Genomic DNA, 25,695 nt, shown 5'->3' on the forward strand with positions numbered 1-25,695 from the left:
CGGTGAAATGTACTAGTAGATTGTTTTACATGAAAATATAAAACACCCCCTGAAAATAAACCCTACCGCGTCTTTTGAAGCAAAAATCAATATAACCCTGTCTTATTTTTGGGGAAGCACAGTACCTGAAAACGCTGAAGAATCCATAGCGCTAGCATTAGCTGCTAACCAGGAAGTGGATTGTTTCGTGTTTCATGTTCAGCTTCAAGAATTTCACGTAAAGGAAGAAAATCCTGACAATTCCACATGTCGAGGGAGTGAGTGAATGAATGAAGGATGGAAGGAAGACATTTGTTAAATTCTGCTGAAATCAATAGAACAGTTAAGTAGATCAGATCTTTAGAAAATTAAACATAAAACACACAAACACACTTACATACACATCTGTATTACACAAATGGTCTAACAAATTTAATTTAATCAATTTAATTTCTGCCAATTTCTTTGATTACAAAATTTTATCAATATAATTGTGTGAATTAATTTCATTTATTTTATTTTTATTTTTTATAAAATATTATTTTATATATATAAAATTTTTTTAAGCAGGCATTTTATTCAAAATAGTTTCAAAAGCGTAAACGTTTGATGTTTACAAATGTTAATAATAATAAACTGCATTAATAAAACTAACCGTACCAAAATCAAACCGAACTGTGAATTTTGTGTACTGTTACACCTCTAACATATATTTATTTATATATATATATAGATATATAGATAGATAGATAGTGTGAGGATTAAAGTGGAAATAAATAAGTTTGTTAGCTGAGTTTAAATTGTAACACACACACACACACACAGAGAGAACAGTAGGTAGTCAGGACAGTGTGAGTAGGAGATCAGTTATCTGTCTGCTGTGAGAAACGTAGCAGGAAGTTCAGTTCAGTAGTAAAATTCTACAGAAACTAAAGTGTGTGTGTGCAGTTTTTGCTGCTTCTTGGTGAAAGTTGGGGAACAGAAGTCTGAAAAGAAGTAGAGCTGTTGCTATTGATTATTTTCAGTATTCTACTGAAGTACTTTTTCTTTATTAAATATACTAAATATTCAAGAGAAAATAAGACGGGTCTCTTACATAAGCAGGTAATTTATTTCCTTTTTAACAAAATAACAATTGTTATTGCTGAAATTGCCTACAAAAATATCTGTGAAAACTAAAACCTATTTAGTGCATTAAATTGCCAAATTACATCAAAATGTACTGTAAAAATGGAAAACACACTCTGTGCTGGTGTCTGAAATCGTCCCAAACTTTGGAAACTTTTTACTTAAACCTGAATCTTCTCCTCCGCTGTTTTCTCTCCGTTCCTCCATTTTTCATTCTGCAGTGTCTTCTGTGTTCTCTGTCCAGAGTGCTCCAGATTTTAGTGGGTGGTGCGTCAGTAATAATGGTCCGTGGGGAAACGCAGTGCTCAGTGTGTAGTTAAATGGACTAAATTCTAGGGCTGGGACGATTCACTAATCTGGCAATTCAATACTATCCCGATACTTTTGTGGTGATTCAACACATATTGCGATTCTGTAGCTATTGCGATTTATTGTTTAAATTGTGATTTTTGTTTGCTTAATAAAGATAATAGAAAAGTTTAAAACAGATACGACATCATCTAATACAGACAACAACAAAATAAACCCTTTAAAAAAGCGGTAACGTCTTCCCACCACCTCTCCGGAAAAGTAAAATAATGAAATGTATATCGATTCTGAGGTAAACAAATCCATCTCAAAATCGTTTTAAAAAGAATCACGATAGTTTGGTGAATCGATTTTTTTTCTCCCACCCCTAGTAAATTCAATTAAATTAAATTCCTGTTTATTTGTATTGAGCTTTTAATAATGAACATTGTCTCAGAGCAGCTTTACACAGATAATGTGGTGATAAAAATGAAGATGTTCTTTATACGTGTGAATGAAGACTAAATGGACTTACTGAACTTTTGTAATTGAATTACTGAATTTACTGGAGGAATTGTTACAGCCTGGTGGAGTCTGCTGGTGATTTCAGAAAAAAATCATGCTGAGTGTGAAGTGTGTGAAGGGCTGAGAGCAGTCATGGTTTTGATATAAACAGGGATTTTGGAAGGTTTGTGTTAGACGTGAGTCGATGTACTGAATCTGGGTAGCAGTGTGAGCTAGCAGTACTCAGGCAGGTATGTTCTTAGGACCAGCAGCTTTCCTGGAGTTAAGTGTAAAGAGCTTTTCTGACATCCTCTGCATTCTGTTCACATCTAGAGATGTTTCTATTTACATCTAACGTTTACAAACTGATAACAATTATTCCGATATGACCTGGACCAGGAGAGGGCTTCACCCTCACACACGCATGACTGATCATTTCTATAGTATTCTATAGTGTGATTTCTATATAACTGCTTGTTAGAACTTTATCTGAATGCCCCAATTGATTGGAGAGTAAAAAAACACTACACACACTCAGCTACACCGTCACTGGTTCACTGCTGATCTAAAAATAAGTAAAGGGCTATTAGGGTTCCATGATGAATTGTTTTGGAACAAAAGGTTGTCTAGTTCGAGCTGAGACTTGTGGAGCAATGGGTGAGCCAAAGACTGAGGTGAAGGAGCTGCATGAAGAAGGTAAAGCAAAAACTGAGTGTTTTGGAACAAGATTGAGATGTTTACAAAGAGATGAAGCTGCTCAGATCAGACCTGAAGATTCCTATTTATTTATTATTTATTTATTCTCTGAGCTGTGAGTTGCATCAACTCGAGTAGTGACCATGAAAATGTGTAGAAAATTAAGAGGAAAAAAAAAAAGTGTAGGATCAGATATTATTTATATGTACACACACACACACACACACACACACACACAGCTATCTATATCTATATATATATATATATCGCTGTCACAAATCAGGGTTACAGAAATAAATACATTTAAGATGTATAAGTTTAATTATCTGCAATGAGCAAGTCAGAGGAGTCTGCTGAGAGAAAACGCCCTGATGTGAGGTGTGTGTGTGTGTGTGTGTGTGTGTGTGTGTGTGTGTTAAAACCTCTGTTTCTAAATCTATGTTGTAGCTTTAATTTAACATTTACGGTGTTGAGGTTGGTACAGGAGTGTGTTGCAGTAATGCTGATATCAGACATGTTAATTTTCTCACACACACACAAACTATAATAGCATGCCATAATAACAATCTAACACACACTGTGTATGTGACCTAGAGGAAAAGAGACTCAGCACCTGTTCATTCTCTCTCTGGTGTGTGTGTGTGTGTGTGTGTGTGTGTGTACATTTATATTTATAACACTAACCTTTTCAGCTCCACTCTGATCTTCAGCTTGGACTACCTCAGGTTCAGTGAGACGTTTTTCTGGCAGGAGATTATTTGTGTTTAAGTTTTGCTTGGATCTGATTTACTGAAGCAGTGTTCAAGTGAACCGTCCTGATCAACTCTCGTGTGTGTGTGTGTGTAAATAAATCTTTGGTTATTACTTTAACCTTAATGAGCAGGCAGATGTGTTTACACACACACACACACACACACACACACACACACACAAAGGTGTATCTAATTGTTATAATCCTGTTCTGTTGTTTAGATGCCAAACCACAGATGAATAAAAATGGGAAAAGGGGCGGAGCTGTGAGCGGAGCTTCATTCCTCACCTGGTTCATGGTTCTGGCTCTTCTGGGCGTCTGGAGCTCAGTTGCTGTGGTTTACTTCGACCTGGTGGATTATCAGGGAGTGCTCGGTGAGTTTATCATCTCTCACAGTTTGCAGTGTTTATCTACAGGAGAATTGATTATTAAACAAAATATTGTACATGAACACTTCCTCACGTTGTGTGTGTGTGTGTGTGTGTGCGTGTGTGCGTTTACCTTCACAACAAACATCTGCATTAATGATATCTACTGAACATAACATCTTTTAACTGTCAGCCGGTGTACATTTCACTTTCACTATTTAACAATTTTTACTTATTTTCTAAAATGTGTGTGTGTGTGTGTGTGTGTGTGCGCGTGTGTGTGTATTCTGGTTAAAATCTTTCATGCAGCAAAGGCGAAGAACTTGCGCTTTAATATTTCAGAGATTTTACAAGGTATGATTTTAAATAAAAGATTATAGGAATCATAAACTATTTCATGGGCCAATTTATTAGGAACAGTTCTTCCAGTCACCATGCGGTGTGAATATTTATTTTCATATCTAACGTCAGAATAAGAAGTATGTGATGTAGAAATAACGGAATGAAAGATTGAAATGATGAATGAAATTCACCAGGTAAACTCTCCTTGTATGATGCTGATGGTGATGGAGACTTTGATGTGGAAGATGCTAAGGTTCTGCTGGGTGGGTACACAAACTTATTCACATATTTCACAGTATTTAATACACAGTGTATTACATAGTATTTATCAGCTTTTAGTTTCTGTTGCATGGCTGATGTTCGGTTTATTTAATTTCACTGCAAATTACAAACTGAATGTGCATGAAAAGGTAGGTGTGTGTAAGTGTAGTTGTGTGTGTGTGTGTGTGTGTGCATTAACTAAATACTTTTGAATGAATAATTATCAGAATGTAGTGTATCTGCAGTAACACTCAGAACCGCTTTATATTTCTGTACTACACAGTGTGCGTGTGCGCGAGCGTGTGTGCGGCTGCGTGTGTGTTTGTGCGTGCGCGTGCGTCTTCGAGGGGAGTATGGGTAAAAGTGTGATGTACCACAGAAGTGCTCTTCACATGCATAAATCTGATAAACACAATGCTCACATTAGCTGTCATGTGACCAGAAGCACAGCTTCATAGACACGCCCCCATGATGTAGACACACCCCTGGTGACCACACTCCTGATAAAAACATGCCCTTTATCTAGACACAAACCCCCCCCCCCCCCCCACCCCCGTGTGGCCACGCCCTATCAGAAGTCTAAAGCGGTCTGTAGTGGTGTTTACAGTGAAGTTACTGCACAGCTGTCGTGTCTCTGCATGACCTATTGCTTTACTTTATTACTTTCAGTCCTTCAGCTTCAATCTCCTACTAAACCTCACCTGTAACTTCCTTTCCCTCTGTTCTTCCATCTTCCTGCTCCACCACTGTGTCCCCTGTTTCTCTCTCCCCCTCTTTCCCTGTTCCACGTGTGATTAGGATTGACTCGAGACGGCAATACAGAAAGGTCAGAATCCCTTGAAGAAGTGCTCGATATTTTAGCAGAAGAAGGTTCTGACTGGTTTCAAGGCTTCTTCACATTCCTCTATGATGTTATGAGTCCGTTTGAAACGCTCGAGGAGGAGGAGTCTGAAGCTGCAACAGACGACGTTTCCGGCACGTCTCAGACTGAAGGAGTTCAGGGTCAAAAGACCTGCGTGATTTTAGGACTTCAGAACCAGTGATTTATATCCTATTCCTCTCACACGTTTTACTGGAGGAGATTTTAGTCTCCATCTCGGATTTTCTCTTTCGTGAAAAAGGACATTTTATTTCCACTTGAAAAACTCTTGATTTGTTTTCTATGTAAATAAGGTGTGTGTATAAAACACAGCTTCTGCAGCACTTTCTCCAATATGATTGAATCTTCAGGGTTTTTAGGGTTGTGCTGATATTTACCACTTATATATTACAATAATGTCACTATCTCTAGAAGTTCATGATCTTATCGCTCTGTATTTATTGCATTCTCAGCAGAACTCCTTCAACTTCATCAGCATGACCTTGATGTAACCTTAATTTACTCCACCTGACTCGTTTCTCAGCAAAGATACATGATTTTCTATATACAGTAGTGAGAAGCTGATTAACGCCATAGCAGATATGCCGATGTTCAAGTCCACTGTACAGAGGAACTGTATCTTATTTCTGCTCTGTAAGTTGCCTCAAAAAATTAGCTGACCTCCACACACACACACACACACACACACACACACACACACACACACACACACACACACACGGTTCTTTTTCAGCATGTCAGCGCATCACTGTGGCTCTGTATGTGACTGTAATCACGTGAGTGTCGGTTTTACTCTAATCTGATTGGGTCATCACTAACAAGCTTCAGAGCAATAACTGACTTTCAACCTGCAATAGGTTTTTATCTCTCTCTCTCTCTCTCTCTCTCTCTCTCTCTCTCTCTCTCTCTCTCTCTCTCTCACTTCCTGCTTCTCTCAGATCTACACTTTGATATCAGCGGTAAAGGTCATTAATTGTTGTTACAGACCTCAGTCTCAGATCCATGGAATTTGTGTTCTAAAAGTAGTTCAAGGAAAGACAACATTCTTATGACCTGCTGAACTCCATCACCAAGCCCTCCTCCTCTGCCACCACCACCACCACCAAACACTCCTCCTCCCCCTCCACCACCAAACACTCCTCCTCCCCCTCCACCACCAAACACTCCTCCAAAGGCACGAATGACAAACAGAATCCAGCTATATGTCACTGGGCAGTCAAGGTGGCAGGCCTGTAGTCATTCAGTCCAGTAATGGAGGGTTTCCTGGGTAATTGTGGAGACTTTAAAGCAGGAGGGGACCTCACACAGCTCCAGTGATCTGTTGAAGATATATGTAGGTGAAGATAGGAGCCAGTTGGTCAGCAGATGCTTTGAGACAGGAGGGAGAGACACAGTCTGGGCTGGGAGCTTTCCTTGTCTTCTGTCTCTGAAAGAGTCGATACACATCCTCTTCACAGATCGTGAGCGCAACTTGAGTGCTGGAAGTTGTTAGAGGGGTTCCCAGAGGTGTGCTGGGGCAGACAGTGAACTGGGTTTGATGAGAGGTGTGTAGATATTGTTCTCGAATTTGTTTACTTCAGTAGGGAGGGGTGGGATCTTGCAGGCCTTTCCACACTGATGCAGGATTGTTAGCTAAAAAACCTGCTTTTCAGCTTTCAGAGTAGCTTCTTTTGGCTATTCTGATCTCATTTGTTAATATATTCCTGGCCTGCTTGTACAGTGCCTTGTCCTCCCCTCTGTAGGCAGTTTTTTTTTTAGTTTGGCTGTGAACTATGGCTTGTTGTTACTACATTTCTGAAAGGTTTTGGTGGCACACACGTCTTCACAAAAACTGACAGTGTCAGTCAGTTCATCCAGGCAGTCAGTTCCAGCCTCAAAGACACTCCAATCAGAGCAGTCACAGCAGTCTTGTAGTTCCTGCTTTGCCTCACTGGTCCATCTCTTCACCGTTTTGACTACAGTCTTAGCAGATATAAATTTCTGCCTGTATGTTGGAATAAGATGAACCAAGCAGTGATCTGAGTTCCCCAAGGCTGTTTGCGTGCTTAAGAACGGTGTAGCAGTGATCCTCTTTTCTCTTGTGGGACAATTAATATGCTGCCTGTATTTCGGAAGTTCAAGTGTTAGTTTTGCACTGCTAAAGTCTATAAGGATAATAAAAAGAGAATCCAGATATTTGGTTAGCCAGGTTTTGCAGTGCATCACTCACGTTGGCCTGCGGTGTAAACTCCGGTCAGAATGAATGTGGATAAAACGGTTTACAGTTTGTGAACAGTGATTCTGAGTTTGAGCTGCAGTATTTATTCAGCACTGTGACATCTGTACACCAACGTTCGTTGATGTAGAAGCAGATTCCGCCACCTTTCATTTTACCGGATAGCGCCGTTACGCAATCTGCTCGGTGTACATGGAAGGAGCAGCTGCTCTCTATGATACATGGAGGAGATGCAGGCGTGCTTCCCCCATTGGCATCTCCCCCATGTACCATAGTGCGGGCTGCTCCTTCAACTAAGAGCTCGAAAAAATGTTGTGTTTGTAAAAACTGGTGAAAATGTGTCTGGACTACAGTCCTTAATCCTTAAAGCTCCCGTCCTTACTCCCGAATTTCATGGATCTCCAGACCGTAAATGAGAAACATCTTGCCTCCAATCAAAGAGAACACCATCCAGAGGAAGACCAGGACGAAGTGGGCAAATCCAAGGAGAGGAGCAGGAACAGTGATCACTGGAACTTCAGGAGCATGTTTAACTCGAGAGAGAGAGAAAGAGAGAGATTAGATTAGATTAGATTAAACTTTGTACACATGTACAAGTAAAAGGCAACGAAATGCAGTTTAGATTTGTGTTTACATAAATTACATATATTAAATAAAATGGTATTATAGGAGTAATCTACAGATGTGTATGTACTATGAACATAATATACAGATGGCTATTACTATAAACAGAATTTTACAGATGTGTATGTGCTATGAACATAATATGGCTATTACTATATACAGAAATCAGGTAGATATATACGATGAAGTGTTTTAGTGCAAGATGCATATGTAAACAGTTGGTACTGTGAATAAACAGTTGTTAGTGCATATGAGCATAAGGTTTACTTGTAAACAGTCCATTAGTGCAAGGGGGGGGGGGGGGGGTAGCAGTGTATGAAGGGAAGTCGGATCAGTGAGGGGCGGAGTTCAGTAAAGAGAGGAGGGCAGAAGAGAAAACAGGCTATGGGCGGGATGAGAGGAGTCCTTAAGAATGCTGCGAGCTCGACGCAGACAGCGTTTCTTCTGGATGTCCTCCATGACTGGAAGTGGAGTCCCTGTGATGCGCTGGGCGGTTTTCACTACCCGCTGCAGCGCCTTTTGCTCGGCAACAGAGCAGCTCCCATACCAGACTGTGACACAGTCAAGTCAAGTTTATTTGTATTGCGCTTTTCACAACACACATTGTCTCAAAGCAGCTTTACAGAAATCAACAGTGAAGGTGAATGGTGTGTGTTTATCCCTGATGAGCAGCCGTGGCAACTGTGGCAAGGAAAAACTCCCTTAGATGATATGAGGAAGAAACCTTGAGAGGAACCAGACTCAAAAGTGGAACCCATCCTCATTTGGGTGACATCAAGAGTTTGATCATAAATCTTTCAACAATACAGAACACTGGAGAGTGAGAACTAACATGAGTACTGGAGTATAAGATTATAAGTGATGTTCTTTCTGCAGTCTTTGGTATAAAAGTAGGAGCTACTGAGCTCAACATTTGTGATCATCACAGATCCAGCATCAGCTTCTCCATGCCAGAGCCTTTAAACACTCCAGGAGGTCCAATGTCGAAACTCCACAGATGTAGCGGGATCCAAATGGCACTGGTACGTCTCTAGATGGTTCAGGATGTTTGTGAGTTCGACATCTACTTCTTTAAGGTCCATAATCTTCACGAGGTGGGACGTGACTGGAGCTGGAGCAACCTTAGGAAGCCTTGGGATGGGGAGAGAAAGAGAAGCAGTGGAGAGGAATTAGCGTAGCTGCTGTTCATGATATTAACAGCACAAGTTGATAATGTGATGTGATCAGATGTTCTGGAGCACAAGGTTATGATGTGATGTGTGTGATGTGTGTTATGTGTAGAACTCGCTAAAAACATACGTCTTTAATCTGCACTTAAACTGGGTGAGTGTGTCTGAACCCCGAACACTGTCAGGAAGACTATTCCAGAGTTTAGGAGCTAAATGTGAAAATGCTCTACCACCTTTAGTGGACTTTGCTATTCTAGGAACTACTAGAAGTCCAGAGTTTTGAGATCTCAGGGAGCGTGACGGATTGTAGCGTGTTAAAAGACTGGATAGATACATGGAGATAAACCATTTAGTGCTTTATAAGTGAGTAGCAGTAGTTTGTAGTCTATTCGAAACTTAATAGGAAGCCAATGTAGGGACGATAAGATTGGGGTTATATGATCGTATTTTCTTGACCTAGTAAGAACTCTTGCTGCTGCATTCTGAACTAACTGAAGCTTGTTTATTAATGATGCAGGACATCCACCTAGTAATGCATTACAGTAGTCTATTCTGGAGGTCATAAACGCATGGACGAGCTTCTCTGCATCAGATATAGATAACATATTTCTTAGCTTAGAAATATTTCTAAGGTGAAAGAAGGCTGTTTTTGTAACTTGATTGATGTGATATTTGAAAGACAAGTTGCTGTCTAAAATAACTCCCAGGTCTTTTACCGTTGAACTAGTAGTTACAGAACAACCGTCTAAATGCAGGCTGAGATGCTGAAGTTTCTGTGTACTGGTTTTTGGGCCAATGAGCAAAATCTCCGTCTTATCAGAATTTAATCGTAGAAAGTTATGGGTCATCCAATCTCTTATTTCCTTAACACACTCAGTTATATATTAATTGAGTGTATCGCCTGTTTAGATGAGAGATATAGCTGGGTATCATCAGCATAACAATGGAAGCTAATTCCATGCCTTCTAATAATATTTCCTAACGGAAGCATGTATATTGTGAAGAGCAGGGGTCCTAGAACTGAACCTTGTGGCACGCCATATTTCACTAGCATTAGCCTGGATAGCTCTCCATTTAAATCTACGAAATGGTAACGATCGCACAGGTAGGATTTAAACTAGCTTAATGCCTGTCCCTGAATGCCGATGTAATTCTGTAAGCGATCTAGGAGAAGATCATGATCTATAGTGTCGAATGCAGCACTAAGATCTAGTAAAACTAACCGCGAGATGAAGCCTTTGTCTGAGGCTAAAAACAGGTCATTAGTGATTTTAACTAGAGCAGTTTCTGTGCTATGATGGAGCCTGAAACCTGACTGAAACTCTTCAAAGATATTGTTCTCTTGTAAGTAGGAACAGAACTGGGCAGCGACAATCTTTTCTAAAATCTTAGACATAAATGGGAGATTTGAAATTGGTCTGTAATTCGATAGCGTGCTTGGATCCAGATTAGGTTTCTTAATGAGGGGCTTAATAACTGCTAACTTGAGGGATTTAGGGACGTGACCTAACGATAGTGAGGAGTAATAATATTGAGAAGAGACTCACCAGCTGTATATAACACTTCCTTCAGTAGATTTGTTGGAATTGGATCTAACTGACATGTTGTTTAAGCTTTGGTAATAACATCATGCAGCTCTTCCTGTCCTGTACATGTAAAACAGTGTAGTTGTGGAGTTGAAGGTAAGACTGTCTCAGGAGATGGTCTCAGAGGTTGAACTGCCACAATTGTTTTTCTAATGTTATCTATTTTTTCAGTGAAGAAATTCATAAAGTCTTCACTACTAAACTGTGATGGAACACATTTTTCAGATCCCTGATTTGTTGTTAATTTAGCGACTGTACTGAAAAGGAACCTGGGATTGTTTTTGTTATTTTCTATGAGTTTGCTCAGGTGTTTAGCTCTAGCAGCTTTTAGCGCCTGTCTGTAGCTAAGCATACTGTCTTTATACGCAATTCTAAATACCTCCAATTTAGTTTTCCTCCATTTTCTCTCCAGATTACGTGTTGTTCTCTTTAGGGCATGCGTATGACTATTATACCAAGGTGCAGGTGCTTGTTCTCGAACCTTTTTTAACCGGATGGGGGCAACAGTGTCTAATGTGCTAGTGAGGATAAGGTCTATGTTGTTAGTTATTTCATCAAGATTATTATCAGTTATGGGTTTAGGGTGAAACTGAGATAAATCAGGCAGGTTATTTATGAATCTGTCCTTAGTGGTTGGAACAATAGTCCTACCAAGTCGATACCGTGGTGAAACACGGTTAATCTGCTCTACCGGTAGTGTGTACAGTAGGAGATAATGGTCTGTGATGTCATCACTCTGAGGTAAAATATCTATATCGGTGACGTCTGCTCCGTGGGATATTATTAAGTCTAGTGTGTGGTTAAAACGGTGGGTTGGTCTGGTGACGTTTTGTTTAACTCCAAAAGAGTTTAGTAAATCGACAAATGATAATCCTAGGGCATCGTTTACATCATCTACATGAATAATAAAATCTCCTACAAGCAGCACTTTATCAAAGCTGATCAAGAGGTCTGAGAGAAAACAAGCAAACTCATGAAGAAAATCAGCGTAGGGTCCTGGGGGTCTGTACACGGTGACCAGAGCGAGTTTTCTATGCATGTCTGAAAGTACAATTTTAAGAACGAGCACTTCAAATGATTTAAAGCTGAATCCTAATCTCTGACTAACATTAAGAGAAGCACTATAAATGGTTCCTACACCCCCCCCACGACCAGTCTGACGGGGCTCATGCTTATAAACATATCCTGACGGTGTCGACTCGTTTAGACCCATATAATCACCTGGTTTAATCCAGGTCTCAGTGAGACAGAGTGCTGAGAGATTATTCTCTGTGATCATCTCATTTACAATCAGTGCTTTGGGTGCAAGTGATCTAATGTTTAAAAGACCGAACTTTAGAACTTTGTTGTGTTTGTTTATCTGGCATTTTTCAGTTTTAACTGCAATAAGATTATTTCTGGATCTTGTGTATGTAATTCTTGGTTTTACTACCCGAGGAATAGATACGGTTTCTATAAACTGGGCTGTGTGTGAACTTGTAACTATTTGGTCTGTTGTATGCGTGTTCTTATAGTTGAAGATTTCCTGATGTCTTACCAGTCAGATGGTGTGAAGTATCCTAGAGATGTTATCTGATAGCACTGCTGCTCCAACTCTGCTGGGGTGCAGGCCATCAGGGCGGAAGAACCTAGGACGCTCCCCGAAACAGTTCCAGTTATTAACAAAGAGAAGTTTGTGCTCTCGACACCATGACTGTAACCATTCATTTAGTGCTAAAAGTCTACTAAACTTCTTACCCCCTCGCTGGTAATTGGGAAGAGGTCCTGACACTATGATCCTCGTTGTGGGTGATGTGCTGCGTACCGTCTCCACCAGGATCCTGAAGTCCCTCTTTAAGATCTCCGTTTGCCTCAGCCTGGTGTCGTTCGTTCCGGCATGGTGCATAACAGCTCCGAAGTTCTCGTTCAGGATCATGGGTACCTGCGCAGCGACATCGAGAACACGAGCACCAGGAAAACAGCGAGTGTGCACCTTACCTTTAGCTCCGGTAGCGCGGACATGCCGGACGATGGAATCTCCGAGAATCACGGAATTGTGTTCTGTCTCGCGGAGAGGGGTGAAGCGGTTCTCGGTCGAAATCTCGAAGGCCCGTAGTGGAGGCGGGGGAGACGTCCTCGACCAAGGCATGGCTTGTGTCTTTCGCCGCTGCAGCATCCAGGGTCCGTGGTGCACCGGTGCCGGAGTGAACGATACCTGGGCGGGCCGCGTTGAGGTGCTGGGAGCATTAGATTCAACCCGGGAATTTACCTGGGAGAAGTGAGCGTCCACCCGGGATGTTTCCAGTGCCGCTTTCCGCTCTCGCAGCTGGGCATGCTTCGCATGTAGCTCGCGAATTTGTTTCTCCAAAGCCTCCATCTCCAACTCCACCATTTGCAACTCGAACGAGTCCTCGCCTGTGCTCAAAGGCAGACACACAGCCGGCATAGTGCTTATAATCACGAACGGAGTTAAGATACAAAGATATGAAAGAGTGAGAGGCAATGAATATAGTCAACACTAGTGATAGTCGAGTTAACTGACTACAGGCACAAGTCAGGAAGACAAAAACTATTTTTTAATTATTAAAAGAGAAAAAAAAAGAATAGATCAATAGTAAAGTTTATTTGAAAACGGCGAGAGAAATACAAACACAGCTGGTCAGGATGATTTCTATTGCACAGCGGTAGAAGTTCACCAGGATATCAGCGGAAAGCTGATTTTTTTCCCTAGTGTCCTCAGGAAAAAAGAGGCGCTGGTGAGCCTTCTTGACCAGGCTGGAGGTGTTGGTAGTCCAGGACAGGTCCACCGAGATGTGGATCCCCAGGAACTTGAAACTGGAGACGCGCTCAACAGCCATCCAATTGATGTGGGTGATGTCATGTGTGCCTCTTGTCTCTTTCCTGGAGTCCACAATGAGCTCCTTTCTCTTGGAGGTGTTACGGAGCAAGTTATTGTCATTGCACCATGTGGCTAGGTGCTGGATCTCTTCCCTGTAGGCAGTCTCATCATTGTTGGTGATGAGACCAATCACGGTAGTGTCATCTGCAAACGCGATGATGGAGTTAGATCTATTTACAGGCCTGCAGTCGGAGGTGAAAAGGGAGTAGAGGAAGGGGCTCAGCACACAGCCCTGTGGTATACCAGTGCTGAGTGTGATGGTGTTGGCGCAGATGGAGCCTGATTGAACCTGCTGGGGTCTGTTGGTCAGAAAGTCCATAATCCAGTTGCAAGTGGAGGTGTTAATGCCCAGATCTACAATTGTGGCTATTAACTTGGATGGAATGATGGTGTTGAATGCTGAGTTGAATTCAACAAACAGCATACGTGCGTAAGTGTTTAGTGTAGTGCCATGGAAACTGCATCTTCTGTGCTCCTATTGCTGCGGTAGGCGAACTGGTGAGAGTCCAATGTGGATGCCAGAGAGTCCTTCAGGTGTGCCAGGACCAGCCGCTCAAAGCACTTCATGATAATGGATGTCAGTGCTACAGGGTGGTAGTCGTTCAGGAAAATGGCAGATTCTGGAGAGACCCTAAGCCTCGCGATGTACTCGTGCCGCCATCTTGGTTGAGAGACACTGTACAGTGTGATCAGGGTGAAAGTAGGAACAAGACTCACTGTAGCAGCAGAACTAAAAGGGAGAAGCAGAAGGAAACACAGACATGAGGATCTCTGGGATAAGAGACGTCACCACACCACCATCAACAAACCTGAGTGAACATGTGAGAGTGAGGAGACGACAGCATCCAAATATCCCAGTTCACCAAACACTTGATATCCATGATCCCTCCAGATCTGCTCCTTTACCTCACAAACACCTACTGACTAAACACTCCACTAAATAAATATGTGTTCAGCCTCGACTTGAACACTGAGACTGTGTCCGAGTCCCGAACACTGATTGGAAGGTTGTTCCATAGCTGTGGGGTTTATAAGAGAAACATCTGCCCCCTGCTGGAGTCTTCATTATTTGAGGTACCAACAAATAGCCTGCACCTTTTGATCTAAGTAGGTGTGGAGGATCATCCTGGTACAGAAGTTCACTCAGATACTGCGGCGTGAAAGCGTTAAGTGCTTTATACGTCAGTAGTAGTATTTTATAATCAGTGTGAGATGTAATTGGGAGCAGTGTAGATGATTAAAACAGGGCTGATGGGATCATATTTTCTAGATCTATTGAGGACTCTTGCTGCTGCATTCTGAACTAACTGAAGCTTATTTCTGCACTTACTCCAACACCCAGACAGTAAAGCGTTACAGTAGTCTAATCTAGATGTTACAAAAGCATCAACTAGTTTTTCTGCATCCTGTAACGACATCATATTTCTAATTTTAGCAATATTTCTAAAGTGAAAGAAGGAGATCCTGGTGATATTCTTTAAGTGAGACATAAAGGAAAGACTCGCGTCAATAATCACACCAAGGTCTTTGACTGCTGTACACACTGAGACAGAAACACCATCCAGAGATGCTACAGAATCAGAAAGTTTGCTTCTAGCTGCATGTGGTCCTAAGTCAAGTCAAGTCAAGTTTATTTCTATAGCGCTTTTCACAACAGACATTGTCTCAAAGCAGCTTTACAGAAGTCAAAAGTTAAGGTGAATGGTGTGCATTTATCCCTGATGAGCAAGCTTCCTTAGATGTAATGAGGAAAAAACCTTGAGAGGAACTAGACTCAAAAGGGGAACCCATCCTCGTCCTCATTTGGGTGATTAGTAAAAGTACTTCTGTCTTATCTGAGTTGAGCAGAAGGAAGTTATCAAGCATCCACTGTCTAATGTCCTTTACACACTCCTCAACATTGTTAAGCTGTTAAGATCTTGCTCATCTGGCTTTGCTGAAATATACAGCTGTGTATCATCAGCATAGCAATGGAAGCGAATCCCATGTTTATGAATGATTTCACCAAGAGGCAGCAGATATAAAGAGAAAAGCAGAGGGCCTAAGACAGATCCTTGTGGAACACCAAACTTTACCTCAGAGAGTGTGGAGAACTCACCTTCTCCACCACTACACACCCCTCCTCCTTTACCACACACTCCTCCTCCACCACCACACACTCCTCCTTCACCACCACCACCACACCCCTCCTCCTCCACCACCACCACACCCGTCCTCCTCCACCACCACTACACACTCCTCCACTACCACCACCACTACACACTCCTCCACCACCACCACACATCCCTCCTTCTCCACCACCACCACCACACACTCCTCCTCCTACACCACTAAGCACTCCTCTTCCTTCTCCACCACACTACACACTCCTCCTCTACACACTCCTTCTCCACTACCACCACACACGCCTCCACCACCACTACACACTCCTCCTCCTTCTCCACCACCACACACTCCTCCTTCTCCACCACCAAACACTCCTCCTCCTACACCACTAAACACTCCTCTTCCTTCTCCACCACACTACACCCTCCACCTCTACACACGCTGCCTCCTCCTCCACCACCACCACACACTCCTCCTCCACCACCACCACACACTCCTTCTCTACCACCACCACACCTTTCCTTCTCCACCACCACTACACACTCCACCACCACCACACACACCTCCTCCACCACCACTACAATCCTCCTCCTCCACCTCTACACACTCCTCCTTCTCCACCACCGCTACACACTCCTCCTCCACCACCGCACACTCCTCCTTCTCCTCCACCACCACTACACACTCCTCCTTCTCCTCCACCGCCACTAAACACTCCTCCTTCTCTTCCACCACACACTCCTCCTCCACCACACACCCCTCCCTCTCCACCACCACCACCACCCCTTCCTCTCCACCACCACCACACACTTCTTCTTCTCCTCCACCACCACCACCACACACTCCACTTCCACCTCTACACATTCCTCCCCCACTACCACCACTACACTCCTCCTCCTCCACTGCCATACATTCCTCCTTCTCCTCCGCCACCACACACTCCTCCTCCTCTGCCACCACACACCCCTCCTCCACCGCCACACACTCCTCCTCCACCGCCACCACCACACTTCTTCACCACCACACACCCCTCCTTCTCCACCACCACCACCACCACACACTCCTCCTCCTACACCAATAAACACTCCTTTTCCTTCTCCACCACCACTACACACTCCTTCTCCACCACCACACACCCCTCTACCACCACCACCACCACACACTCCTCTTCCTTCTCCACCACACTACACACTCCACCACCACATATTAAACACTGCGTTGGATGACTGATTTCTTTTCGTCACTGTCTGTTAATAAAATCTTAAATCCGACATTTCAGCTGCAGCTCAATGGCAACAGGAATTTAGCCTTTTACTTCACATGAAAAAAAATTTTTATCAGCCTTTTCATAATATAAATAATATTATTATTAGTATTGGTAATAAAGATAAAAATGCTGTAGTGATGAAAGCTTCCTGCAGCAGATTTCTGTATAATTGAGAGAGAATCTGACCGACACACTCCAGTGTTCAGTAATCATTATAATGATATTTCTCTACACCTGAATGTGCAGGTGTATATATACACACACACACACACACCCTCAGGCGACACCATGTTGTGGGTTATGTCAATTTCATCAGTATATAAATGATATAAAAAATAAACTTTCTGCCTCATTGTGTTGCTGATCTCAGGATCAGGAGCTTCATTTTATTTAGCATAGAAGCTGTTAATGTTTGTAATACATGTGGCTGTGTAGGAGCGTGTGTGTGTGTGTGTGTGTGTGTGTGTGTGTGTGTTCAGGACGTGTGTTTACTGACAAGGTTATTTACTGTGTGTGTGTGTTTCATCTTGTACCAGAGGACACACCTGGAGATCTGTCAAAGAAAATAGGTATTTTATCTGAAACCGTGTTTGGTGTGAAATTAGGATCTGCATGGTGAGAGTTTGGATGCTGCCTAACAGTGTGTTTCAACTCTGAGTGTTTGTGCTGCTGATGTGTACAGATGTGGTGGTGAGGGTATGGGTGTGTTTTTTTAACCTGCTGTATGCAGTGTTATGAAACTAATGATACAGGGATCCAGATGCGGTGTTCTGTGGCAGATGTGATGCTCTGCATGGTTTGTGGTTTTTATATGGAACAAAACGATGATCTGGTGTGTGAATGATCTGCGGTGTAGAGTTGAACCTCTCAGCTGTAACATTATATCATCAGTAAACCTCTCCCTCTTAGAACAACCTTCTCACACCAAATATGCTGGTCTGAAACTGAGAGAAGCTCTTAAAGAGCAGCTCACCATCATCCACGAGAGGGTGGAGGCCAGAAAGATCGCCAAGATGGCACTGGCAGAGGTGAGGAGCATCATGGCCAGGGAGGAGGAGGAGAAGGTCCTGGAAAAGATCAGAGGGGAGACTGAGCGTAAAGCCTGGGAGAGAGCTGAGGCTCGACTCCGGGAAGAAGGAGAAAGGCTAGAGAGAGATGATGTGGAAAAAGCTATGGAGAGGATCAGGAGAGAGAAACAGGAGCGAGAGAAAAGGGCAGAGAAGATACAAACACAGGAAGAGGGGAAGAAGGAAACAAATGAAAAAGTTCTTGATAAAGGTGCTGATATCTGGGAGAGAAAACCTGAGAAAGATGGAAAAGAAGCTAAAAAGCCCAAAAAGAAGCAGTGAGACGTCACAAACGAGAGGAAGATTGTAGTGGTGGTGATATGCTGTAAGAACCTTTGTTTAATTCTGGATCATCTACCAGGTTTATGGTGCAGAAGAACATTTTTACAAAATAAATGAAATCTTTAAGTCCCAATTTGACAAAAAAAAAATTACAGACCTGAACAGTTACATTCTTTTATTCAGAGACACGTTTCAGTCTGATCATTTACTCGTGAGTTTTATTTCTCTGTGTGTGTGTTATAAAAAATAAGTAAATTAATAAAAGGTGTGTGTGTGTGTGTGTGTGTGTGTTATAAAAAATAAGTAAATTAATAAAAGGTGTGTGTGTGTGTGTGTGTGTGTGTGTGTGTTATAAATAGTAAGTATAGGAATAAAGGGTGTGTGTGTGTGTTATAAATAATAAGTATATGAATAAAGGGTGTGTGTGATTGTGTGTGTGTGTGTGTGTGTGTGTGTGTGTGTGTGTGTGTGTGTGTGTGTGTGTGTGTTATAAATAAGTATATGAATAAAGGGTGTGTGTGTGTGTGTGTGTGTGTGTGTGTGTGTGTGTTATAAATAATAAGTATATGAATAAAGGGTGTGTGTGTGTGTGTGTGTGTGTGTGTGTGTGTGTGTGTGTGTGTGTGTGTGTTATAAATAATAAGTATATGAATAAAGGGTGTGTGTGATTGTGTGTGTGTGTGTGTGTGTGTGTGTGTGTGTTATAAATAGTAAGTATAGGAATAAAGGGTGTGTGTGTGTGTTATAAATAATAAGTATATGAATAAAGGGTGTGTGATTGTGTGTGTGTGTGTGTGTGTGTGTGTGTGTGTGTGTGTTATAAATAATAAGTATATGAATAAAGGGTGTGTGTGATTGTGTGTGTGTGTGTGTGTGTGTGTGTGTGTGTGTGTGTGTGTGTGTGTGTTATAAATAAGTATATGAATAAAGGGTGTGTGTGTGTGTGTGTGTGTGTGTGTGTGTGTGTGTGTGTGTGTGTGTGTGTTATAAATAATAAGTATATGAATAAAGGGTGTGTGTGTGTGTGTGTGTGTGTGTGTGTGTGTGTGTGTGTGTGTGTGTGTGTGTGTGTGTGTGTGTTATAAATAATAAGTATATGAATAAAGGGTGTGTGTGATTGTGTGTGTGTGTGTGTGTGTGTGTGTGTGTGTGTGTGTGTGTGTGTGTGTGTGTGTTATAAATAATAAGTATATGAATAAAGGGTGTGTGTGATTGTGTGTGTGTGTGTGTGTGTGTGTTATAAATAATAAGTATATGAATAAAGGGTGTGTGTGTGTGTGTGTGTGTGTGTGTGTGTGTGTGTGTTATAAATAAGTATATGAATAAAGGGTGTGTGTGTGTGTGTGTGTGTGTGTGTGTGTGTGTGTGTGTGTTATAAATAATAAGTATATGAATAAAGGGTGTGTGTGTGTGTGTGTGTGTGTGTGTGTGTGTGTGTGTGTGTGTGTGTGTGTGTGTGTTATAAATAATAAGTATATGAATAAAGGGTGTGTGTGTGTGTGTGTGTGTGTGTGTGTGTGTGTGTGTGTGTGTTATAAATAATAAGTATATGAATAAAGGGTGTGTGTGATTGTGTGTGTGTGTGTGTGTGTGTTATAAATAATAAGTAAATTAATAAAAGGTGTGTGTGTGTGTGTGTGTGTGTGTGTGTGTGTGTGTGTTATAAATAGTAAGTATAGGAATAAAGGGTGTGTGTGTGTGTGTGTTATAAATAATAAGTATATGAATAAAGGGTGTGTGTGATTGTGTGTGTGTGTGTGTGTGTTATAAATAAGTATATGAATAAAGGGTGTGTGTGTGTGTGTGTGTGTGTGTGTGTGTGTGTGTGTGTGTGTGTGTGTGTTATAAATAATAAGTATATGAATAAAGGGTGTGTGTGATTGTGTGTGTGTGTGTGTGTGTGTGTGTTATAAATAATAAGTATATGAATAAAGGGTGTGTGTGTGTGTGTGTGTGTGTGTGTGTGTGTGTGTGTGTTATAAATAATAAGTATATGAATAAAGGGTGTGTGTGATTGTGTGTGTGTGTGTGTGTGTGTGTGTGTGTGTGTGTGTGTGTTATAAATAAGTATATGAATAAAGGGTGTGTGTGTGTGTGTGTGTGTGTGTGTGTGTGTGTGTGTGTGTGTGTTATAAATAATATGTATATGAATAAAGGGTGTGTGTGTGTGTGTGTGTGTGTGTGTGTGTTATAAATAATATGTATATGAATAAAGGGTGTGTGTGTGTGTGTGTGTGTTATAAATAATAAGTATATAAATAAAGGGTGTGTGTGATTGTGTGTGTGTGTGTGTGTGTGTGTGTGTGTGTTATAAATAAGTATATGAATAAAGGGGGTGTGTGTGTGTGTGTGTGTGTGTGTGTGTGTGTGTGTTATAAATAATATGTATATGAATAAAGGGTGTGTGTGTGTGTGTGTGTGTGTGTGTGTGTGTGTGTTAGTGTTATAAATAATAAGTATAGGAATAAAGGGTGTGTGTGTGTTATAAATAGTAAGTATAGGAATAAAGGGTGTGTGTGTGTGTGTGTGTGTGTGTGTGTGTATGTTATAAATAGTAAGTATAGGAATAAAGGGTGTGTGTGTGTTATAAATAGTAAGTATAGGAATAAAGGGTGTGTGTGTGTGTGTGTGTTCTAAATAATAAGTATAGGAATAAAGGGTGTGTGTGTGTGTGTGTGTGTGTGTGTGTGTGTGTGTGTGTGTGTGTGTGTGTGTGTGTGTGTGTGTGTGTGTTATAAATAATAAGTATAGGAATAAAGGGTGTGTGTGTGTGTTATAAATAATAAGTATAGGAATAAAGGGTGTGTGTGTGTTATAAATAGTAAGTATAGGAATAAAGGGTGTGTGTGTGTGTGTGTGTGTGTGTGTGTTATAAATAGTAAGTATAGGAATAAAGGGTGTGTGTGTGTGTGTGTGTGTGTGTGTGTGTGTGTGTGTGTGTGTGTGTGTGTGTGTGTGTGTTATAAATAGTAAGTATAGGAATAAAGGGTGTGTGTGTGTGTGTGTGTGTGTGTGTGTGTGTGTGTGTGTGTGTGTGTGTGTTATAAATAAGTATAGGAATAAAGGGTGTGTGTGTGTGTGTGTGTGTGTGTTATAAATAGTAAGTATAGGAATAAAGGGGGTGTGTGTGTGTGTGTGTGTGTGTGTGTGTGTGTGTGTGTGTGTGTGTTATAAATAAGTATAGGAATAAAGGGTGTGTGTGTGTGTGTGTGTGTGTGTGTGTTATAAATAAGTATAGGAATAAAGGGTGTGTGTGTGTGTGTGTGTGTGTGTGTGTGTGTGTGTGTTATAAATAGTAAGTATAGGAATAAAGGGTGTGTGTGTGTGTGTGTGTGTGTGTGTGTGTGTGTGTGTGTGTGTGTGTGTGTGTGTTATAAATAAGTATAGGAATAAAGGGTGTGTGTGTGTGTGTGTTTGTGTTATAAATAATAAGTATATGAATAAAGGGAAGGTGTGTGTGTGTGTGTGTGTGTGTGTGTGTGTGTGTGTTATAAATAGTAAGTATAGGAATAAAGGGTGTGTGTGTGTGTGTGTGTGTGTGTGTGTGTGTGTGTTATAAATAAGTATAGGAATAAAGGGTGTGTGTGTGTGTGTTATAAATAATAAGTATAGGAATAAAGGGGAGGTGTGTGTGTGTGTGTGTGTGTGTGTGTGTGTGTGTGTGTGTGTGTGTTATAAATAAGTATAGGAATAAAGGGTGTGTGTGTGTGTGTGTGTGTGTGTGTGTGTGTGTGTGTGTGTGTGTGTGTGTGTGTGTTATAAATAAGTATAGGAATAAAGGGTGTGTGTGTGTGTGTGTGTGTGTGTGTGTGTGTGTGTGTGTGTGTGTGTGTGTGTGTGTTATAAATAAGTATAGGAATAAAGGGTGTGTGTGTGTGTGTGTGTGTGTGTTATAAATAAGTATAGGAATAAAGGGTGTGTGTGTGTGTGTGTGTGTGTGTGTGTGTGTTATAAATAAGTATAGGAATAAAGGGTGTGTGTGTGTGTGTGTGTGTTATAAATAAGTATAGGAATAAAGGGTGTGTGTGTGTGTGTGTGTGTGTGTGTGTGTGTGTGTGTGTGTGTTATAAATAAGTATAGGAATAAAGGGTGTGTGTGTGTGTGTGTGTGTGTGTGTGTGTGTGTGTGTGTGTGTTATAAATAAGTATAGGAATAAAGGGTGTGTGTGTGTGTGTGTGTTATAAATAAGTATAGGAATAAAGGGTGTGTGTGTGTGTGTGTGTGTGTGTGTTATAAATAAGTATAGGAATAAAGGGTGTGTGTGTGTGTGTGTGTGTGTGTGTGTGTGTGTGTGTGTGTTATAAATAAGTATAGGAATAAAGGGTGTGTGTGTGTGTGTGTGTGTGTGTGTGTGTGTGTGTGTGTGTGTGTGTGTGTTTGTGTAGATTAGGAGAGTTTCGGTGTTGATGCTGAACTTATTGTAATTAAAGTTTGAGACGTGTATGATACCTGATTCCGTCTGATCTTCTCTGATTGTCATTTCTCCATTTTTTTTTCATGTGTTTATTAATAAAAACTTGTGAAACGAAAGTAATCCAAACATCAGTCCATGATTTGAGGTTCAGTTGAAGTCCTGAGGTAGCGTTCTGTAGTTACAGTGAAAAACATGTGATTGGAGTCTGATCTCTTGTTCATTACGTCTGAGATGTGTTGGTTATAAGACTTTATACCTCATGTGTACATCCACGTGTGAAACCTTTAGGACTGAAGGAGAAGCCTGATGTTCTTGCCTCTGGACTGTCTGAACCTGCTGAAGGTAAAAAAAAACCACACTTTTCCTTGATTTTGAATAAACAGATCTGAACAATACAAACGACCTGAATGTTCTTTATAATTCAAATCATTTTAGGAATAAATTGATGACATCGTCTTGTTTTAAAGGAATGAAGATAGATTTTGCCATGACGCTTCTCTTCTTATTATTATTACATTTAATATCAACATGTTTTTTTTTTTTATTAGATATTCATCTTATTTTATCATCTTGTTTTATCCCATTGCTCCAAACTGATCTGCTCTTTCTGCTGCACGTTGGTCCAGTAATGCTGACCTTCGTGCTCCACTAACTCAGAATAAGTCATAATCTGGAGAAAACTGGATTATTACCCCTGACAGCAGTATAAGCTGCACAAGTGTGTGTGTGTGTGTGTGTGTGTGTGTGTGTGTGTGTGTGTGTGTGTGTGTGTGTGTGTGTGTTTACCCTGATAAATTATTTTTAACAGTAAAAATGGTGAAGTTGTAGATACAAATCCAGCATCATCTGTTCTTCAGCCTCAGAGCCGGTTATAGAGAATCACATCTATGCTGCTGAACATGAAGAAACATCTCAGATCCCTTCAGGTATAAATAAACCACAGCTGCTGAGATAATATCGATTTTATTTTATACATAATACAATTATTTGAATACAACTATTTTAAAAATTAAGAAAATTCTAATGCATTTCTTAGAGCTTGAGGTTGAGGAGGAGGAGCCTGTTCTCATAGAGGAGGAGCCTCTGGTTTTAGAGGAGGAGACTGTTCTAGTAGAGGAGGGGCCTCTGGTTGTGGAGAAGGAGCCTGTTCTTATAGAGGAGGAGCCTTTGGTTGTGGAGGAGGAGCCTGATCGTGTGGAGGAGGAGCCTCTGGTTGTGGAGAAGGAGCCTGTTCTTATAGAGGAGGAGCCTTTGGTTGTGGAGGAGGAGCCTGATCATGTGGAGGAGGAGCCTCTGGTTGTCGAGAAGAAGCCTGTTTTTATAGAGGAGGAGCCTGATCATGTGGAGGAGGAGCTGGATCATGTGGAGGAGGAGCCTCTGTTTGGAGAGGAGGAGGAAGTAAAACCACTCATGGGAGAAGAAGAGGTTCCTGAAGAAGAGCCTGAAGTGGTGGAGGAAGGAAAAGAAATAGTGGATGAAGTGTCAGTGGACGAGGAAGCCTTAGAAGAAGCTGTGCTTATTGAAGAGGCAATAGAAGAACCTTCCTCTGCTGAGGAAGTGGTTGAAGAACTTGCTTCTTCTGAGAAAGTGGTTGAAGAGCCAGTTGAAGAGCCAGTTGAAGAGCCAGTTGAAGAGCCAGTTGAAGAACCTGCCTCTTCTGAGAAAGAAGTCACCCTGGAAGAAACAGCTGTTAATGAAACTATTGATGAAGCAGCTCCAATCGAGGAGGTGGTTGATGAAGCTGCCAGTGTTGGTGAAGCTGTAGAAGAGGTGGTTCCTTCTGAGGAGACAGAAGAGGCAGGTCTATATGAAGTGGTTGAAGAAACTATTTCTGTTAAAGACGTGGTTGAAGAATCTGAATCTGAAGCATCTGTTGTAGAAGAGGTCTTTAAGGAAGTAGTGGAAGACTCAGCACCAGCAGAAGAAACAGAAGAAGAATCTGTCCCTGATGAGGTAGGGTTCGAAGAAGCAGTTCCAGTTGAGGAAGTAGTGGAGGAGCTTTCACCAGTGGAAGAAGTAGTAACTGTAAAAGAACCAGTAGAAGAGCCTGCTTCTTCTGAAGAAGCTGCAGAAGAAGAGGTTCCCATAGAGGATGTGGTGGAGGAGATCTTAACAGAAGAGGCTGAGGTTGCAGAAGAAGAACCGGGTAAGATCTCCATAACATTTACTCAAGACTGTTTAAACTTTATGTAGATGTTTAGAAGGAAATGTGTGCTGGATGAAGATGCTTGCATTCCTCTTCCTGTTCTATAAAAAGTCTGCTGTGATCATTGATCATCATGACATCCAGATCTTTCATTTCTTCTCATCAGCTCTTTATCTGCGCCTGCTTTCAGGCACAAAGTGCACAGCCAGAATGTCAATCAAATAAGCCCCGCCCCTTTTTTAAACATCTCACTCTGTAACGAAAGGTTTTATTCCATCATTTACACAAAATCAGAGTTTATTATTATTATTATTATTATTATTATTATTATTATTATTATTATTATTATTATTATGGAAATAAAGGAATTTTGAAACCTTTTATTTGTGGTGAATGTTGTAGAGGAGATCGATGAAGATGAAGATGAAGATCCAGGTGAGGAATAAATCACATCTGCTCACATCATAAAGTGTGTGCGTGTGTGTGTAAACGTGTGTGTGTGTGTGAGAGCACGTACGTATGTGTGTGTGAGCGTGTGCGTGCATGCGAGTGCGTGTGTGTGTGTGAGTGAGCGTGTGTGAGCATGTGCGAGCGTGTGTATGTGGTGTGCATGTGTGTGCGAGGGCGTGTGTGTAAGCGTGCGTTTAAGCGTGTGTGTGTGTGTGTGTGCATGTGTGTGTGGTTATTAACGGGTCTCTGTAATCTGAACAGATGATGGAGAAGAACAGAACGAGGAGCCGACGG

At 41.4% G+C, this 25,695-nt stretch overlaps 3 protein-coding genes and 1 long non-coding RNA gene across 13 annotated transcripts in view; 2 read left to right on the forward strand and 2 right to left on the reverse strand.

The window, feature by feature from the left end:
- The window catches only part of LOC310729596 (uncharacterized protein), a 39,647-nt gene that overhangs the window by 12,826 nt on the left and 1,126 nt on the right, over positions 1-25,695 (forward strand). The window contains exons 2-11 of the mRNA XM_083547988.1: positions 3,568-3,720; positions 4,024-4,068; positions 4,251-4,319; positions 17,579-17,611; positions 23,094-23,147; positions 23,663-23,731; positions 23,842-24,392; positions 24,429-24,951; positions 25,354-25,386; positions 25,663-25,695. Coding sequence (XP_083404114.1) covers positions 3,568-3,720; positions 4,024-4,068; positions 4,251-4,319; positions 17,579-17,611; positions 23,094-23,147; positions 23,663-23,731; positions 23,842-24,392; positions 24,429-24,951; positions 25,354-25,386; positions 25,663-25,695 — 1,563 coding nt within the window. The remainder of the gene's footprint in view (positions 1-3,567; positions 3,721-4,023; positions 4,069-4,250; positions 4,320-17,578; positions 17,612-23,093; positions 23,148-23,662; positions 23,732-23,841; positions 24,393-24,428; positions 24,952-25,353; positions 25,387-25,662) is intronic.
- LOC310730066 (uncharacterized protein) lies at positions 11,773-13,147 on the reverse strand (the record flags this gene model as incomplete). Its single annotated transcript, XM_083548819.1, has 2 exons — positions 11,773-12,419; positions 12,596-13,147. The coding sequence occupies 2 exons, from the start codon at positions 13,145-13,147 to the stop codon at positions 12,405-12,407; spliced, it is 567 nt and encodes a 188-aa protein (XP_083404945.1). The 3' UTR covers positions 11,773-12,404.
- On the reverse strand, positions 15,603-17,559 carry LOC310729725. Of its 10 annotated transcripts, XR_014534614.1 has the most exons (5): positions 16,804-17,559; positions 16,603-16,663; positions 16,335-16,471; positions 15,906-16,268; positions 15,603-15,855 (listed from the first exon to the last, which is right to left on the reverse strand). It is a non-coding gene; the product is annotated as an uncharacterized lncRNA (long non-coding RNA). The 10 variants fall into 10 exon arrangements; XR_014534615.1 differs by lacking the exons at positions 15,603-15,855; positions 16,603-16,663 and adding an exon at positions 16,489-16,540 and having other exon boundaries at positions 15,865-16,268; positions 16,335-16,452; positions 16,878-17,559; XR_014534616.1 differs by lacking the exons at positions 15,603-15,855; positions 16,603-16,663 and adding an exon at positions 16,478-16,540 and having other exon boundaries at positions 15,865-16,268; positions 16,335-16,438; positions 16,878-17,559.
- Positions 17,618-22,921, forward strand: LOC310729714 (uncharacterized protein). The gene is made up of 5 exons (XM_083548192.1): positions 17,618-18,619; positions 19,322-19,425; positions 19,485-20,297; positions 20,382-20,827; positions 22,777-22,921. The coding sequence occupies exon 1, from the start codon at positions 17,867-17,869 to the stop codon at positions 18,389-18,391; it is 525 nt and encodes a 174-aa protein (XP_083404318.1). The 5' UTR covers positions 17,618-17,866; the 3' UTR covers positions 18,392-18,619; positions 19,322-19,425; positions 19,485-20,297; positions 20,382-20,827; positions 22,777-22,921.

This window comes from Silurus aristotelis (assembly GCF_946808225.1).
Source record: "Silurus aristotelis genome assembly, chromosome: 8".
NCBI classification, from domain to species: Eukaryota; Metazoa; Chordata; class Actinopteri; order Siluriformes; family Siluridae; genus Silurus; species Silurus aristotelis.

What these genes read in the sequence shown, in the direction of transcription:
- LOC310729714 (XM_083548192.1), top strand. Translation starts at nt 17,867, where the DNA reads ATGATCTGGTGTGTGAATGATCTGCGGTGTAGAGTTGAACCTCTCAGC.